Below are 16,948 nucleotides of genomic sequence, written 5' to 3' on the forward strand. Positions count from 1 at the left end.
TGTTTCTGCAAGTACATTATTTGTCATATACCTAGTTTATATTTCTTCAAACAGCATTTTAAGTAGGATTCAAGTAAAGAACTAAAGGAAGTTGAATTTTCCTTAATGTTTCCAATGCTTTAGATGCTTTTGAAAATGTAGGCTGAAACTAATTCTGGCTGTAAGGAATGGTACTGAACTACTGTTTATCTTTAAACTCCCCCCCCACCCCCCGACTCTCCACCCTTGTATTTTGTAAGGTTTACTCATTGTAATCGTTAGTTTTCCTTTTCAAAATTCACTTTTAACAGAAGGCTTTGCTAGATGGCTCCCAGAGCAAGCAGCAAGCCTACTCAGGCAGGGCAGGAGAGGAGAGAGGGTCGAATGCCGGGGCTGGGGCCGGAGGTGGGGGACTTCAGGGGAACCGGCGTAGAGACTGCAGTGACACTGCCCTCCCCGGGCGGGCTGAAGCATCTCACTGGTGACGGGTCTGAAAGCACGTGGCTACGTCATGGAAAGCCAGTCTTTTCAATGCAAACTTCAACTCCTCCTCCTCCTCCCTCTAATGCCTGTAACTCACAGCCGACGCCGGGCGAGGAATCCGGAGGGCAGATTTTCCTCATGCTCAACGCTGTCGGAAGCTGGGAGAGTGAGAGGAACGAGGAAGGGGATCTGTGGCGCCGTCTACCTACTACCAGCCTGACAAGGGGAGGGGGCACCTAGATTTGCATCTTCTCTTCGTGGTGATTGAGAACTGCAGGTTTAATCGGAGCCCACTGAGCACTGGCGATTGCTCATTAAAAAAAAATCGACACTGGGAGAAGGGAGGCTCTGTCTTCGGCTGTCAGACTCGATCACGGAGGTGGTATTGGTGTGTGAGTGTGTGTGCTGGGTTTTTTTTCTTTCTTTTTTCCCCCTTTTTTCCCTTTCTTTCTTTCTTTCCTTTTTCCCCCCTTCTCTCCTAGGAGCTACACAATGGCAGTCTTCTCTCAGTGAGATGCATCCTGCTTTGCCTTCTGCAGACCCACCCATCCTCATAGCGATCAAGTAAAAGGCTATGGTTTTCTCTTTGGGGATCTTTTGTGCATTACTGTTCTCCCTGATTAGTTCTGGACTCAGTTGGGATTTCTTTGCTTTTTCGTTTGGCTTCAAGCTGGAAAAGGATTTTTTCCCCAACCCTTTGGTGATAATCCAGTGGTGATCGAGGGGGATAAATCATTCACCCTGGCCGAAAAAAAACAATCACTGAGAAGTCTCAAAGAAATATACCACGTGAGGGGAAAAAACTGGGAGAAGACTCGGAATATTATCGTTTTTCCTATGGTAAAACCGGTGCCCCTCTTCAGGAGAACTGATTTCAAATTATTATTATGCAACCACAAGGATCTCTTCTTTCTCAGGGTGTCTAAGCTGCTGGATTGCTTTTCGCCCAAATCAATGTGGTTTCTTTGGAACATTTTCAGCAAAGGAACGCATATGCTGCAGTGTCTTTGTGGCAAGAGTCTTAAGAAAAACAAGAACCCAACTGGTAAGCAAAACATGCCTCATGTTATGTTTTTCCTCATAATAACCTGCCTTGCTCACTGAGCTAGCTCTGCAGTTCTGCTATGCAGGAAGGAAACAGGAAGGGAACCAGGACAGGGCTGCATATAGAGGTGTTGCATGGATAAAAATTAGTAACAGCTGGATCGGAGGCTCTGAGACCGAAAACCATTATCAGCATCTCTTGGCTGTGACACAATCCATCACTAGAGGGAGGAGGAAACTTTTTTTTTTTTTTTAAATATATTTGATTGCCTGTGTTCGGTGGAATGTTGAAGGGCCACGGCTTTAGATTTTGCCCGAGGCAGCGAAGCTTGGGTAGTTGCGGGAAAAAGAACGGCGAGCCCTCCGTACTCGTGCGGCAGGTTGGGGGACGTAGCTCGCTGCCAAAAACCTGCTCTGGACTTTCTGATTAGCTTGCACAATATTCGCCACCCCATCACCTCTACCAAAGTAAAAGGCCCCCTCCCTCGCGGCCCCGCTCCTCCGTCAGCTCCCGCCTCCCTCCCCCTAACTCTCGCGCCCGAGTCTTAACTCATTCCTCCGTGTGCCTCCACCTCCTGCCCCTGGGAATACTTGAGCTGGACTTGTGCCGGGGGCGGGGGGAGCCCCAGACCGAGAAGACAAGCCCAGCCCTCTACTGTGTGTAATTTAAGGCCCCCTTCTAGAAACCAGCATTAAAGCCCTGTGTCCGGGTCCCACGGGTGGACTGAGCCCGGCCGTGGGTCCCAGCTTCAGCCTCCTGGTGGTCACGCGCCCTTATTCCAAAGGGCTCCAACCGGGAAACTTGCAGTACGTTACATAAGAAATGCAAATGCTGGTGATTCGGGGAGTCGGGTCCCGGGGATTCACTTCCCGGGATCCCAGGCTGGAGGCGTTTGGGGGGCGACCAGGGAGCTGTGGGCTAGCAAGCCTGGGAGGCCAGGCCGGAGGGCTGCGTGGCGGCGGCGGCGCGCCGGCGCGGAGGCTGGACGCCGGGTCTGCGAGCAGCGCGCGCGGGCCGCGGGGGCGTGCGGCGTTCCCGGGCGGGGCCCCTCCTGGGGCGGGCCTCGAGGCCCGGGGTTCGGGTGGGACGGCGTAGGGGGCCGGGGGCGGGGCTCGGCGGTCCCGCAGTGGCCGTCGGGGCGCGGGAGGCTCCCGACGCCGGCACTGCGGTGTCGTAGATCATGGCTCCCCGCGGCCGCCCTGACACCCCGAGCTCCGCCGGGGGCCTCGCTGCCTCCCTGCCCGGAGCCCGGCGGGCGAGCAGCCGGGGGCGGAGGGGGCGGGAGGTGCGGGCCGCCGCAGGGAAGGGAGACTGCGAGTCGCCGCGCGGTCCCGAGGCGCAGGTGCTCGCCTGCTGGCGGGGGGCGCCTGGCGGGGTCCGCAGCCGGGGTCCCCGGGCGCCGCCGAGGATCGGGAGCCCGCGGACTCTCAGCCGCGTGCTGTGGTCCCGCCCCTTCCCAACGGGTCCCCTCTGTTCCCTGCCCCTCCTCCTCCTCCGTCCCCCGTCCGCGCCCCCTTCTCTCTCAACTCCCCGGCGCTTAGCAGCTGGGACATGACACGACCGTCCTGAGCAGCGGTCTGGGAGAAGGCAGCGCTGTCACCTTACCACCCGCATTTCTCACCCGCTGTGAGGTGCCCCTCAACCCCGGCGTCGAGCCCTCCCCTGCTGACGCCTCGGTCCTACCCACATCTGCCTCACTGCTGCCTCACAAGTTAAGGCGAAGACCTTTTTTAAAGCAAGACTTACCGAAGTGGGACAAGCCCAGGGCTGCAGTTGGGAGGGGGTGGGGGTCACTCCCCCACGCGGTGAAAATAGTTTTGGAAGCCTGCTTGTGTCCTTCTGTGAAGAGATTTAGTTCTCTGATAAAGGAATACTGTCAAAGCATTTGTTTAGACTCGGCTATTTGTCTAGGGACCTTCAAGTCAGTCCTCCCATAGTAGTGGGAAAGTGGGAAGTAATTTAGGGAACAGTAAGTTTCCTTACTGGCCTTTACACATTTTTTTTTGGGTGGAAGGGAAGCAGGCGGTTTTACTGGAAACACTGATTTTTCTGCATATGCGATTCAAGATCTTTGATTACACCTCCCCCACCCATCCACTTTCATGTCTTTGGAATAAAGTAGACTTTTTTTTTCCCCTTCGAAGGCGTCTTGGAGGGTGTCAAACAAATGGCAAATTATTTTTAGAGCAATTTATTTTGCAGCTTTGAATGCTAAAGTACTTGCGTGTGAAACTGACGGGTTAACTATGTTAACTACAGTACCAACTATTCTAATAGGATAGTGTCCTTTTAGATTGTTAGGGGTTAAAGTTCCAACCAGGGATGTGGAGCATTTTGTAAGTTATCTTAAAAATGGGACATTAATGTGTCACACTACCTATCTCATCCTTTAAAAGTTTTGCCTTTCTAGCTGGAATCAAACCCAAGCCTAGCTGTTCCCTTTCAGGACTGTAGTTGGTAAATTCTATTCCTTCCTGTGCTATTAACATGAAGCCTAAATCATTTGCAGGTTTTTGATCCCAAGAGAGCAGTATAACTAAGAATTTAATTGGGTAATTAAGATAAAACAAAGACTAAAATCCTCCTAACTGTTAAAACCAAAAAGAACAGATTGCCTACTACCTATTATGTTGTCTTCAATCTAAAATGAGGACAATTAACTGGTTTCATACTAAGAAACTTGGCAGAATACCTCCAAGTACCTATATTAGGATCATGAATTTGGTGTGAAGACTTTTTATTAGATTAAGTTTCTTCCCAATCTTTGCAAGTTATGAAATAATTTACTGATTATACCCAAGTCTTTCAATTGTCAACAAGTACAGGTAGTTTAGCCAAGGATCCCTGGGAGGAATTTCAGAACACTGCTATATAATCAGGCTGGTGTGAAAATAAGCAGATAATGGAATCATAAACTTAAGGGCGAAGTTATTAATTACTCAAAAGTTGTTAATTAGTATTTAAATAAGATGAGCTAGTTAAATCCTCTTTTGTAGTTTAGCTGGAAAAGAATATGAAAAATATATTTCCATGATATGTGCTTTTTAAAGTAAATTGCAATAGCTTAGAAACCCTGGATATAAAGTAAATTTACTATCTTCATAAAAATGTCCAGTATCTCACAGTACAACAATTATCAGAGAACATACACACATAGATACTAAATGTCCTACTTTCCCCTACTTTTCCAGTATAGCAGTAGCTGTATGTTTAGAATAAATGTTACCTGCTTCAACTTTCACTGTATGAGTCATGCAAGGTGGCTGTATTTTAGGCACTTGTTAAATTGAGAATACTAGGTCTGCCTGTAGGAGGGCTGGGTAGGTTTCTCTAAAGCAGTAATGATAGTTAAGACTGACTAATATGTATCACAGGTCAGTTTGGGAAATCATGTAGGTCACTGAACTTTGAGTGATGGCTGCTAAGGTAATAAAAGTGGTTGGAAAAAAAAGTCCACAATAAAGTTACATTCTCGGGTCTGGCCTATGGCTATGTCTTCAGGTACATAATGCCCAACAAGTAAAAGAAGCCACACCCCCACTGAACCAAATACAAGACCCCCAAATTTCCACAGCTTGATAGGATTTTGAAAAGCACAGATTTTAGGATAAATTATCATCGAAGGTGATTTTCTTGAGTACCAGTGTTAGTGGCAAGGAGGGTACGAAGCAGATGTCCTAGACCCAGTTCTGCAGAATACATTTCGAAAATCCCGCAGATTCATGGCCCCGTGTGTTTTCTTTTCTGAACTCAGCCTCCCTCCCTGCCACGTATCTAAGCAAGTCTTGGTAGAACCCATTGTGACTTTCTACTTCCTACTTGTTTGGATGACTTTCAGACCTGCTTTTGTCTATCACTAAACTGTTGTAGATGCCACAAACAGCTCGTCTGCCTCTGTTACTCATTTAATATATGTTATTCTTTTAAAGCTACCTACTTTACTCCTAGGGCTCTCATGGTGTTTAGAAGTGAAAAAATAGAGAAGGAAGAAAAAAAGATAGCATTTTTTTCACTCCTTCTCAGCCTGCCGACTCATCCTGGGTTCCTAGAAGCTGGGTGAGCCACAAATGGGCCACGGCGTCTGCATTTCTAAACACTGAGCATATATCAAATAGAGACATCAGATTCAGACTACGCACCTGCAACACCAAACTGGCATCAGGTTATTCGCCTTCTGACATGCTTGCCTTTAGGGTGGGACTTCCTGTAATGTAAGTCGGCTGGTGGGCTCCATCCAGGATGCCTTAGTTACTGAAATAGCAAAATGGCACTTCAGGAACCGAAGGAAGGCATATTAGGTAGGCTTCCAAGTGTCGATTTGTGGGGAGAGAGGAATTTTCTTTTTTGAAATTTATATCCAGGTTAACAAGTGCGAAATCCAATGCATGATAATGCACATTTGGTTTTAACGATGAAGATGACTTTATACCCATATCCAGCATGTTCTCCTCTTAGACAGCATCTGTAACTGAGAACATGAATGCAAATGAGGCATGGCTTTCAGAAGGTGCTAAAGGTAATTTTATACTGTACTTCACATTTCCCCCATGGAACCATTCCTTTAAAAATGCTCAAGCCCAGTCTTCCATGTTTTAGCAACAGAAATGTTGGGGGCTTCTGTGCAGTGTGTTTATACAAGTGGTAACAAGGACAGCAACCCAATTTGTCACTCCTTTTCACATTTTGGCACCGTAGCTCACTCAACTGACTCAGAGGCTTTCTATAAATACCATATAGATGTCTCAAAATGGAAGCATTTATTCAAAATAGTTTCTTATGCCTGAGGGGAAACAGTTGGGATTTGAACAGTATATCTGAAGCTCCTCTATTAAGTTTTAAACAAGGCACTGCATCGTGCCTATATTCTTAATAAAATCTTTGAGCCTAATTTAGGACTATCTCCAAAAGGGACTGTGGGCCAAGGAAATACCTACTGACGTATCTACCTGTCCCGTGCCATAGCCTGTGAGGTGTTCTTTAGGATTCTATTTGTGTACCATATACCAGATTTGGCTGAGTTAAACCTTAGCCTTGAAAGGCAGGGAGTTTTCTGAGGGAGACTTCTCAGTTCCTCTATGTGCCTCTAGATTAGCACAAATGTTTTTGCTGTTCTGCTTTATAAGGACCAAGTATGTTCTGATGTTTTCCCTCTATATTTCTCCCAGTTGCTACAAACTCATTTTTTGCTTTGGTCAGAATTCTAGGGTCTTCCTAAACATGAAGGCAAAAAGGAGGCATAATGCAGACGTTTTTCAGGGATCACTAAATTTACCTAATCTACTAACATCATCTAAGAAAGTCATCCACAATTTGTTGGTCACTACTGCCTCTATCATTGGCTTCTGACAAAAACTCTGGTTGTGACACATAGCAGGTTTTCAATACATTTTTATTACATGAACTAACAGTGAAAAATAGCATTCTCTGAGAAAGTTAACTGCGGGACAGTAACTATAGGTATCACACACTTTACTTGGTTGGTTCAGGCAATGCTCACTCCTTCCCAACAGTGCTAACCAAGAATTTGGCTTATAAACGATCCAGGAAAAAAGAAGGAGAAAAAGCCTAGTGGCCTTCTTGCTCCTCATTGGCCACGGCAGGGCATCCTGGAACATGGCTACAAACATTCCCTAGGTCCACGTTTTATAATACCCTCGGTTCTAAATCTCAAAACTTGAGGCCTTCCTCAAAAACACAGGCCCGAGAGTCAGGAACATTCTCCGCTGTTGGCAAGCTCGGCCTTCAAAGAGCCAATGTTAGGGCACCAGTAGGTGCCCCTGCAATAGCCTCCTTCATTTTCTATCCCAATCTTTAATTTTCTTCTCCTTCCAAAGTTAGACATTCAACAGAAAGTTGGGTAAATTGTTCCTCTCTTCTGTTTTGAACTTTCTCTGAAGATGGTAACCGGGACTCTTCTAAGGGATTCTCTGTTCCTGAGGGGTCGGCACGGAACAGCTTCTAGCTGCAGCTGCTTTGCAAGGAGATGCCCCCGCTCCCTCGAGGCTTGGGGCAGTTGTCTTCAGAGCTGGCAGCTCCCCGCCTGTCCCACAACCATATTGATCTGTTTAGCTTTCTCCTTTCCGGAGCCACTGTCAAGGTGGCAGGCGAGGGCCGCGGCGGCCTCGGGCTGGGAGGCGCGGAGTCCGCTGAGGCCAAGGTCTGGAGGAGGCCCGGCTCCAGCAGAGCCCCTGCGTCCGAGCTGCGTGTCGCTGTGTCCTGCGAGCGGCGAAGCGGCCACCTCTGCGGCTCGGATCTGCCTCCGGGGATCTGGCCGGCCGATGCCGGGCTCGGACTGTGCCTGAAGAGCGGGGGGCACGCGGGCGAGGCTCGGGCTTCCTCCCGGTGTGACCCGCGGCCAGAGTCCCCGGGGCCCGCCGCCGCCACGTGCTCCCCGCCTCCGCGTGCCGGGAGCTCCGCGGCGCAATGCGGCGAAACCGGCCCGTCCGAGCCGCCGTAGCCCGGGGAGTTTCCGTTGCCACAGAGATGACCTCTGACCGTGGGGGCGTCTCTGAGGGCCCACGGCCCTGCCCGCGTTGTTATGGAAACCGCGGCCCCCGCTGGAGCGACCCGTGGTGCCTTGGTAGTGGGCCCAGGGCCGGCGTCCACGCGGGGCGCCCCCGGCCCCAGGGCGGTGGGAGTTTGGGCGCAGCCCACAGGTGGCCGCCTCCGCCCGCTGCCCCTCTGACGCGCTCCCGGGCTCACAGGACGGGGGGCCGGGCGGGCGGGAGGAGCTGGCTCGCTGGTGGGAGCGGGTGACCCTTGTTTCGGTCTTAGCTTCCCCGCTGGCTGCTGGACGGCCCGCGGCCGGCGCCTCAAGTTCTCGGCCTACAGCACGAAGAGCGCCGGTTAGAACAGCCTCAGGCCCGCCCCAGCGCTCGTGTTCTCGGCCTCTGTAACTTTCCACCTAATCCGACTCTAGGTAGACTTTCCCCTTTCCCTGTTTCTCTTCTGGATTATGTTGAGTATACTTAAATTGTGTTCTAAAATCAGAGACCATCAGAGATGGCGAGCCGCTTTAGGGATCATGAATGCCCTGCTCCCGTAGGAGGTGTGACAAACTCCTTCACGGTGCGGAAGGGGCTCTGAGAGCCACTTTTGAATTGCAGACATACGGCAGCTTTGAGCCTGGGAGGAAGAAACACATCGTATTTACTGGTGATTCTACCAAGAGCAACTCATGCATCTCGTAGAGTTGCGTGCTTGCTGCTGAAATGGATGATGTTCCATTACATCCGTTACATCCCCAGGTGTCTTTTCCTACAGTCAGTCTTTGGGGGAGAAGTCTACCTTCACTGGATTGTTTTTCCTTCTGTCATCTTTCGGCTATTGGGAAGTATCACAGGCGTTTTGAATCTTTTTTTTTTTTTTTAAACTTCATTGTGAATTTAGAATTTAGAAAAGACTATTTTGAGGATCTGATCATGCAAAACTCACTCGTTGATAAAGTAACAGCTGGCTCCAAATTGCAGTTCTAGCAGATGGAATAAGTTAAGGTTACCTGCTTAAATGGCTTTAAACTTCTAAGGTTTTTCTTTGGTCTAGTTGTCTGTGTACACACACACCCCCCCCCCCCTTTATACCCTTCTGGTAAGAATTGCTTGCCTGAATTTTGCATTTCAAAGAGATAGCCTCGGTTCCTAGAGAAGAGGGGTAGAACATTCACATCTCAAAGGCATGGAGAAAATGCAAGTTCCTCCAGGAAGGACTTTGACTTCCTAAACCTTGAATTTTAAGATACCCATAAACCTTTTTATAGAGGATTGGGTAGGTTTGGGATTGTTAAAAAGGGACAGATGGGCTTTGAATTGCTTCTAGAGCTGCATTTCTTTTCTTGTGAAGATTTGATTGAGAAGACAAGTTGTTTTTAATTCCTCAAAGAATTGGGTTGCAATCAGTATGCCATCAAAGGCTGATCACTTACCCAACCACATTATCCTTTATTTCTTTAGATCAGGGAGGTCTTTAACTAAGATGGAAATCAAAAGATTCCTGTGTTTTAGATTTAGAGCTATTTGACTTTGAAATGTTTTTTCTTTACTCTGGGTAGATTCATTCACGTTAAGAGAGAAGGCCTAAAAAATAGTTCCTGTCAGGCTCTGATTTGGCTAACTTCTAACCATAGAGTTACTTTAAAAAAAAAACAACTTTCAAATAGCTTGTCAGTTTCAGCCGAACAAACAGTAAATATTCCTGGTAGTATTGTATGACCCACTGTATGCAAGAGGTGTCCTAAAGAGGGCGCAAAAGCTGTTACCCTCCCAAGATCAGAGCCCCTCCCAAAGATAGCCAAAGGAAAGAAAGGCTTAGACAGTTCCCTTGAGAGCTGGCAGCAATTGGTAGGACTCTAGCTGCAAATAGAGCGTAACCAACATTTCTGTCCAGCCATATTTTGACAGGCCCCAGCCTCACAGTTGCCAGACCAAGTTCTCAGGACACAACATGAGATGCGAAGGCATATATTTTTTATAGCTGTCTCTGGGGAAGCGAATCGGGAGAAGGAAAGGACAACGTGAAATTTTACCTTCCTCTCTCATTGGGCACTACAGATAAAGATCCAGGACAGCTGACTGGTAGATGTGGGGCACCTGCAAGGCCCCTGACTTGACAGTCTTTTCCTTACAGTCTTGCAGTCTCTTCAGAGTGGAAATGCCATTTCATATGGAGGCTGAGTAGAGTGAGTGTCGAGGCGAGGGAGGATGGAGGGGAGTTGCAAAGTCATGACAGTCAAGGGTCTTTTGTAGGTACCTCTTGTGCCCTTAATTTTTCATTAGCCTTTTGCAATGAATAGCTCCATGAAGCTGTTCTAGACTCTTGAAGCCTTTTGGAGGCTTCTGCATATGCTAATTAAAATAGGCATCCCATTCTGTTTGATCTGGGAAGCTTACTTTCAAGAGCACTTCTTAAGGAATCTTGTCTAATTGGAACATTATCCATAATGGCCATTGTAATTCTAGGTTGCTTAGTAAGATTTTGCTATTTTTGTAGATCTCTACAGCTTTGGGGACCACAGTTCTTAGGCATAAAATAAGCAGGTATGCTGGGAAATGGCATGCTTGATTCTTTGAAACTTGAGGATCTCATTTCTTTAGCTAAGCCTTGGGTCTCTTAGAGCCAAATTAATACTAAGAGGCAAGGGCCCCTGGGTTGGGATTTGGTGATGTTTTACAGTGTACCTCATTGCACAGAAATTTTAGTCTGGCTGGCTGGTACCTAGTGTTAACCTAACTTGTTCCATGACCAGTTTCTTCTAGCACAGGAGTATTAAAGTTAGAAGGCTGGTACTCTTAACAGCTTTTAAGTGCTTGACCCATGCCCACTGATTTTGTATCTTTGGCTTCTGAGATTCCCATTAGCAGTAGATCTATTACCTCTTTCACAAGTAGATTTCTTTATAGTGGCAGGTGCCCAAATGGCTTTTAATAGTGCAACTTGTGCCTACTGCCTACTTAGATTTCAATGTGCCATTGGTGGGAAAAGCCTGAATTTCTTGTCTTAAGTTTATTTCCCCAAATCTCCCAGTGGTTTATGCTGTGTACCTACCTTGAGGTTTTGTGAGTCCCCACCTAAGTGTCACCATCTCACTTTCTTTAGATTGAGGGGAACCAAAATAATGCTCCCTAATCCAATCAGTTTTACTGTTTCTGGCTGCTTGTGCACAGTTCTGAGACTTAAGGGACCTTCTCAGGATGCTTTACCTTGAGGTGAGGTTGGTCACAAACCTAACTGTTGTGGCCCATTAAGTCACACCATGAAAATCTGGACAGTGTCACACCCCAATTTCCACCCTGTGGAAATATGGAATCTCTCACACCCCGATTTTCCACCTGGAAGGATTAGGACAATCTCGAAGAGCTCAAAATGCAAAATAAGTGGTACTTGATCTAAGAGAAGCTAATCAGAGACCCCAGAGAGTAGTTGAGGAAAGTGCAAAGGAAAAGGGCTTTGGGGGTACTTTCACCTGCATCCAGGAGCCATCCCTGGAATCTGTGGCCATCTCTGGAGTCTTCAGGTCCCATCTCATTGCCAAACTATCAGTTGACAAAACTAAAACAATTTAGCAACAAGTGTGTGATGTCCTTTATTCAAGTGAAAGCAATTCTTGATATGGGTTGGAGGGGGTCGAGGGATGGAGGTGGGGATGGGAATGGGCAAGGAGGCACTCTTCCGAATGGATTTGGGGCAAGAGCAGGTTCTATGGCATGTTAGAAGAGGCTACACGGGAACTAGCATAGTTGCCCAGGAAGTGGGGATTTCCTTATAAGGCTAGCATGCCCTGTTCCCTAGGGTCAGGTGAGCTAGCCAAAGCTGGGCTGGAGGATTGTGACTGGTGTGTGTTAGATTCTCTTGACAGGTGCTTCCTGTAAGTGCCGGCTGACTTGGGTTTACATCTATGATGTGGGCCGGACCACTGGGGCAGCCTCCATTTTGTGGGTCCTGATATATCAATTAACTTCATTGGTAGCCAAGAGCAGATCATGTGCTCTGTGACATGTTCACACTTACCCTTTTGATAACTGCTATGGCTACCCTGTGGAAAACTGCTTTGAGTGGGACAACTGAAGGTAGAAAAGCCACCCAGGAAGCAACTGAAGTAGAAGTGGTGAGGCCCAAAATCGGGTAGTGATGGGCCAGAGAGGAAGTGGTGTCCATCTATCTCAGTGACCAGTTTGAATGTGGCCAGGAAGGGGAGGGAGGCGTCTATGTTCTGACCACAGGTGTTTGAGCTGGAAACACGTGTTGATCCTGGGCTGCTGACCATGTGCCAGCACAACACTCTCAGCTTCTGGAAACATGGAGTAAAAGCTTGGTTTTCTACAGGCTTTATATTCCAGGGTCTGTGGTCGCTTTCAATAGCAGGTAGAAAACTGACAGGCTTCTCTTTCTGGGTCAAAATTTGAATAGTTCTAGGAGAGTTGCTCTGGGATAAAGTTCATTTTCTTGACTTCCAACCTGAAAACCCTTAGGGATGGAACCAAGTGCTTTACCATAAAGATAAGGTGTGTGTTTTTTTTTTTTTTTTTTACTCATTATACACAATTCTTTGTCAACAGTAGATATTTTCATACACAATACTTTGTTCGGTTTGAGGAATGAAATAGTGCAATTGAAAGCCACGTTTTCAGGTTAACAATTCTGGTCTGGCAAGAAGAGAAAAGGAAGAGTGAATTTTATGAAATTTACATAGGTAAGTGCGTGCTTCTGCTTTTCAGATGGAAATGAATGTAGTCGCGATTAACATGTCTTTCCCCTCTGTATGTAACATTTTGTTGTCTCCCAATTACAGTGGATCCCTGAAGTGTCTGGTATCCTCTTCTGTAATGCTGCCTCTTAGGTAAAGTGTGGTTTGGGAGGGTTTGTAATTTTTATTCTTTCCACTTCTTGTGTGAAGTGCATGGTATACTGCTGTACTTTAAAAAAGAAGAAATTTGTAAATAAGACTTAAAAGGCGAATAATTCTAGTTTTTTATTTAATAGCCACTTATTTCAAAGTCTATACTCATCTTCTATTACATACCCTAGGATTGTCTTAAGCAAAGAAAGGACCCCTGTTTGCTGGGAGGCCTGAGGCAGTTTCCTAATTCACACTCAGTAGTCGCCATCATTCTGCTTGAACATTTTAGTCACCAAACAGACTCTTGTCTCCTTTATTATCTAATGGCTTGACTTGTTTCCTAAGAATTTATTTTTTCTTTTACCTTTACAGTTTCCACTCACATGACAATTAAGTGACATAAAATTCCTCATATGTCATACATATAATAATAGATAGAAAATATTGGAAATAACTTGAATGGAAAGATGTCTCACCAGGGGGTTCAGCCCCTCTGGAAATTCACTTCCAGATTCGGTGAGGCCAAATGATGACAATGGAATGTTGGGGGTAAAAGGTCTCATACCAAGCTTTATTCTCCCTGTAGCAGGTCAAGCACTAGGATCACGTCTGTATCTGGCAAGCCTGCAGTTCTCACTTTGCCTCCACAATCTGCCTCCGCCTCCATGCAGGGCGCTGGATGGAGGTCTGCATAGACAATAAGGGCTCCTTGCCAACACGTGCAAGCATGCGCCAATTATTACATCATTGCATGTGCCCAGTGGGCAAGTAGATTAGGGACAGGTGAGCATCCTGGCCATGCACACTTCCATTTTCCGTACAAATGGATACTGAATGTTAGAAATATGATACAGTAACAAACCATTAAAAATAATAAATTTTAAAAGGATAGAAATTATGCATCACTACTGCTTATTTACTCTGTCCTGGTTTTAAAATCTTGGGAAAAATCTTAAAGAACGCAGTGCTAAAGAGGTTCTCATATACCTGTGGCACACACGTTGTCTTATGAGGATGTCAGCCAGGGGCACACATGCTACAGATAGAGCGTGACCCCATCTGCAGGGCCATGAAGCCTGGTCATCTCTCCTCTTGACCCCTTGCCGTTTGCTTTAGCCAAGTGCTTTTCATTCACTGAGAATCACCCCTTTGTTCCACTCTCCCTGGATTTGTACTATTACACTTGAGATTTTGTCCTTTCACATATTTCCTTTAGATTTGTCTTTCAAAAGTTTTGTCATCAATTTACTCTTTAGTCGCAGTCGGGATAGGTATTCAGTCACATTTTCAACCTTCACATACACTACATTAGAGAAAAAAGGCAAAAAATTCTAACAATGCAGATGTCAGAAAATAAATGACACACATCTGCTGAGCTTGAGGCAAATACCAAAAGTGGCCTTTATTTGACTTGACTTTTTTCTTTCCGTATATCAAATAATATGTAAGAAACTGTAATGTGCATCTATTACCTTATCAGATCATATAATTAAATGATTTTGGGGAATTATCATAACTAAACATTCCACCTGATATTCCCACTAATGAATGTATGTTAAACTTACTACATTTTTAAAGCATATTGCTCTCCCACTTTAATAGAAATATCCTGAGTTCTGAATTCTGTTATTTTTCTATGCTCTAAGTAAGTAATAAAAACTAATCTTTACAGATTACTTTCTATGTATGGTACTTTCACTGTATTACCTAATTTAGTCCTCAAAACCACAGGTTGGAACTTTTGTCATAGTTATCTTTAAAAGGATGAAGCCTGGGCATGAAGAGGTTAAGGAAGATGCCTGACAGCACCCGGCTAGTAATTGAAAGATTCAGGTACAAACCTAGGCTTCCTGCAGAGTGTGTACTCTGAAATCCCTACATTGTAGCTTCCTCTCAAAAGATGATGTTCAAACACTGTGTGTGAAAGTGACAAGTATTGTCTTAGTGATTCTGTGAATCATTGTATCTGAAACTAAAAGGGACTATGACATAATGTTAGGTAAGTAGAACTTGCAATGCTTTTTTATTGAGCACAATTTACATACGTTAAGCTGCATGTAAATTAACTATAGCATTTGATGTCTTTTGACCAGTGTGTGTCTCCTTGTCACTGCCACCCCAATCAAGATAAAGAACATTCCATCACCCAGAAAACTCCTTCCCAGTTCCATTCAGTTCTCACCTGTGCCTCATCTAGGACCCAGAAACCATTCTGATGTCTCTATCTTACCCCAGCTTGTAGCTGAACCTCGTAGCTTCGAATCATGTTTTTGCGTTTACTTCTGTCGCTCAGCATACTGTTTTTGAGGCTCATACATGTCATTGCATGTTAGATGTATAGAATTTGATGTGGTAGCTTCTGTTTTCTTTTGTAATCTAGAAACTCCTAACTGAACAGACTTTTAGTTAACATCCAGAAGTTTCCAAAACTTCAAAGGGGTTGAGAATTGACCCAGCTTGTTAGCCTGCCCCAGTTACGTAGAGCTGGCTGAAGACAGGAGCCTCCTGGGAGAGAGAGGAAGGACTTTATTACTCAGGGCACAGCAGGCAGCCTGAGCATCATGTTCTCATCAGTTCCCCCTATCCCCCAGTCCCCTAGGGGCAATGCTGAGTGGCCCAGGTGGATGCTTGCACTGAGCAGGTTTGTGTCACAGTTGAGAAACTCTGAGTTCAGGCAAGCCACCATCTTTTAGGGAGTTCCTAGCAAAGCTGCCCAACCTTTTCCTTGCAGGGAGGCATTATCTTTATTATCCTGCTCAGGAAATAAATCTGCCCTCCAACGTGGAAAGAGGGACTATCCCTAGATTCCAAGGTTGCAACAGCCTTGCAAAGACCATCTGAGACAAAAGCTGTTTCAAGACATGCAGAAATTCCATGGGCAAGTTATCATTTAACTATTTCTGCAAAGCAACACTTTCTTCCTTTTCTACTTCTCTCAGGGCTGCCATTCTTGCTCCAAAGATGTGGTTATCCTGAAGAAAAATATGTTATTTGGAAGTTAAAAGTGATCTGAGGTTGTGAGAAGATAAGCATTATACAATCCTATCTGATAAACTTAATAGCATTTATTAAATTACTATGAGGCAATTTCCATGTTAGCTGCTGGGAGAGATTTAAAACATTCTACAAGGATTTGTTCCTTGGTGCTTTAGTACTTAAGTTAAATGTACAGAGAGCCCTTAGGAGAAGGAGTCCTCAGCAGCTGAAGGCTAAGGGGAGTGTTGTGGGAGACCCACCCAGGGAGTAAGGGGAGGAAAGGGAAATCTCCTAGAGAGGTGGACCCGAGCTGACTCTGGAATGCATGTTTCATTTGGCAGGAGAGAGAATATACTTGGCAGGGGGAGCAATGTGAGTGAAAGCCAAGGGCCGAGTGAAACGTACATGTTTCGGGTTCCGCGGGAAGGTTAATGCAATCATATTTAGCAGGATTAGAGGAATCATAATTTGGAGTCCAAAAGCCTGGTGGAGGAGTGAGACTGGATGTGGTAAAAACCAGTGAACACAGGACGTTTCCAAAACGGGGAGTGCCATGCAGGAGAACCGCTGAAACAATTGGAAAGTGTAACTGGTGTAATGACAGTGGGAGGGCTAGTCCTGGAAGGAGGGCAGGGTTTCAGAATCTGAGCGATCACATGAAAATGACCCTTCATTAGATGGGAAACAGGAGCGTGCATGGAAGGATGGCTCTCAGTAAGGCAGAGAATAAGGGCAGGTGAAAACTGCTCAGCACTTAGGAAGGGATAATCCAGCGCCTCACGGGGGCGGCATGGAGGAGGAAGGGCACGGCTTCCTCTGAATTCTGAAGGCTGAAATAAAAGGTGTGGATGGCACGAGTGGGCATCCCTGGGGAGGTGGCGGGAAGGTAGCCTCGGTTGACTCGGTGAAGGCACAGATCAGTTGACAATGTGAGACAGGAAATGTAGCTTTACGCTGTTCATTGTTGCATGTCGCTGATAGACGCACATTTATTATCCATTTTCCTACGTAATTTGAAGCCAACTCCCAGTTTAAACTGTCTAGCTCAGGTTGCTTCATTGGCTTTCTAAATATGGGGAGTGGCTTGCAGTACTTCCAAGATGTACACTGGACCATTTTGTAGTACTTACGCA

General features: G+C 46.1%; 1 protein-coding gene across 1 annotated transcript in view; it reads left to right on the forward strand.

Annotated features, from left to right (window-relative positions):
* Positions 1-493: 493 nt before the first annotated feature.
* Positions 494-16,948, forward strand: part of FGF14 (fibroblast growth factor 14) — a 562,413-nt gene continuing 545,958 nt past the window's right edge. Inside the window, exon 1 of the mRNA XM_073212385.1 lies at positions 494-1,507. Within this exon, the coding sequence (XP_073068486.1) occupies positions 1,300-1,507 (208 nt within the window). The 5' untranslated portion in view covers positions 494-1,299. The remainder of the gene's footprint in view (positions 1,508-16,948) is intronic.

This window comes from Manis javanica, chromosome 9 (genome assembly GCF_040802235.1).
Source record: "Manis javanica isolate MJ-LG chromosome 9, MJ_LKY, whole genome shotgun sequence".
NCBI lineage: Eukaryota > Metazoa > Chordata > Mammalia > Pholidota > Manidae > Manis > Manis javanica.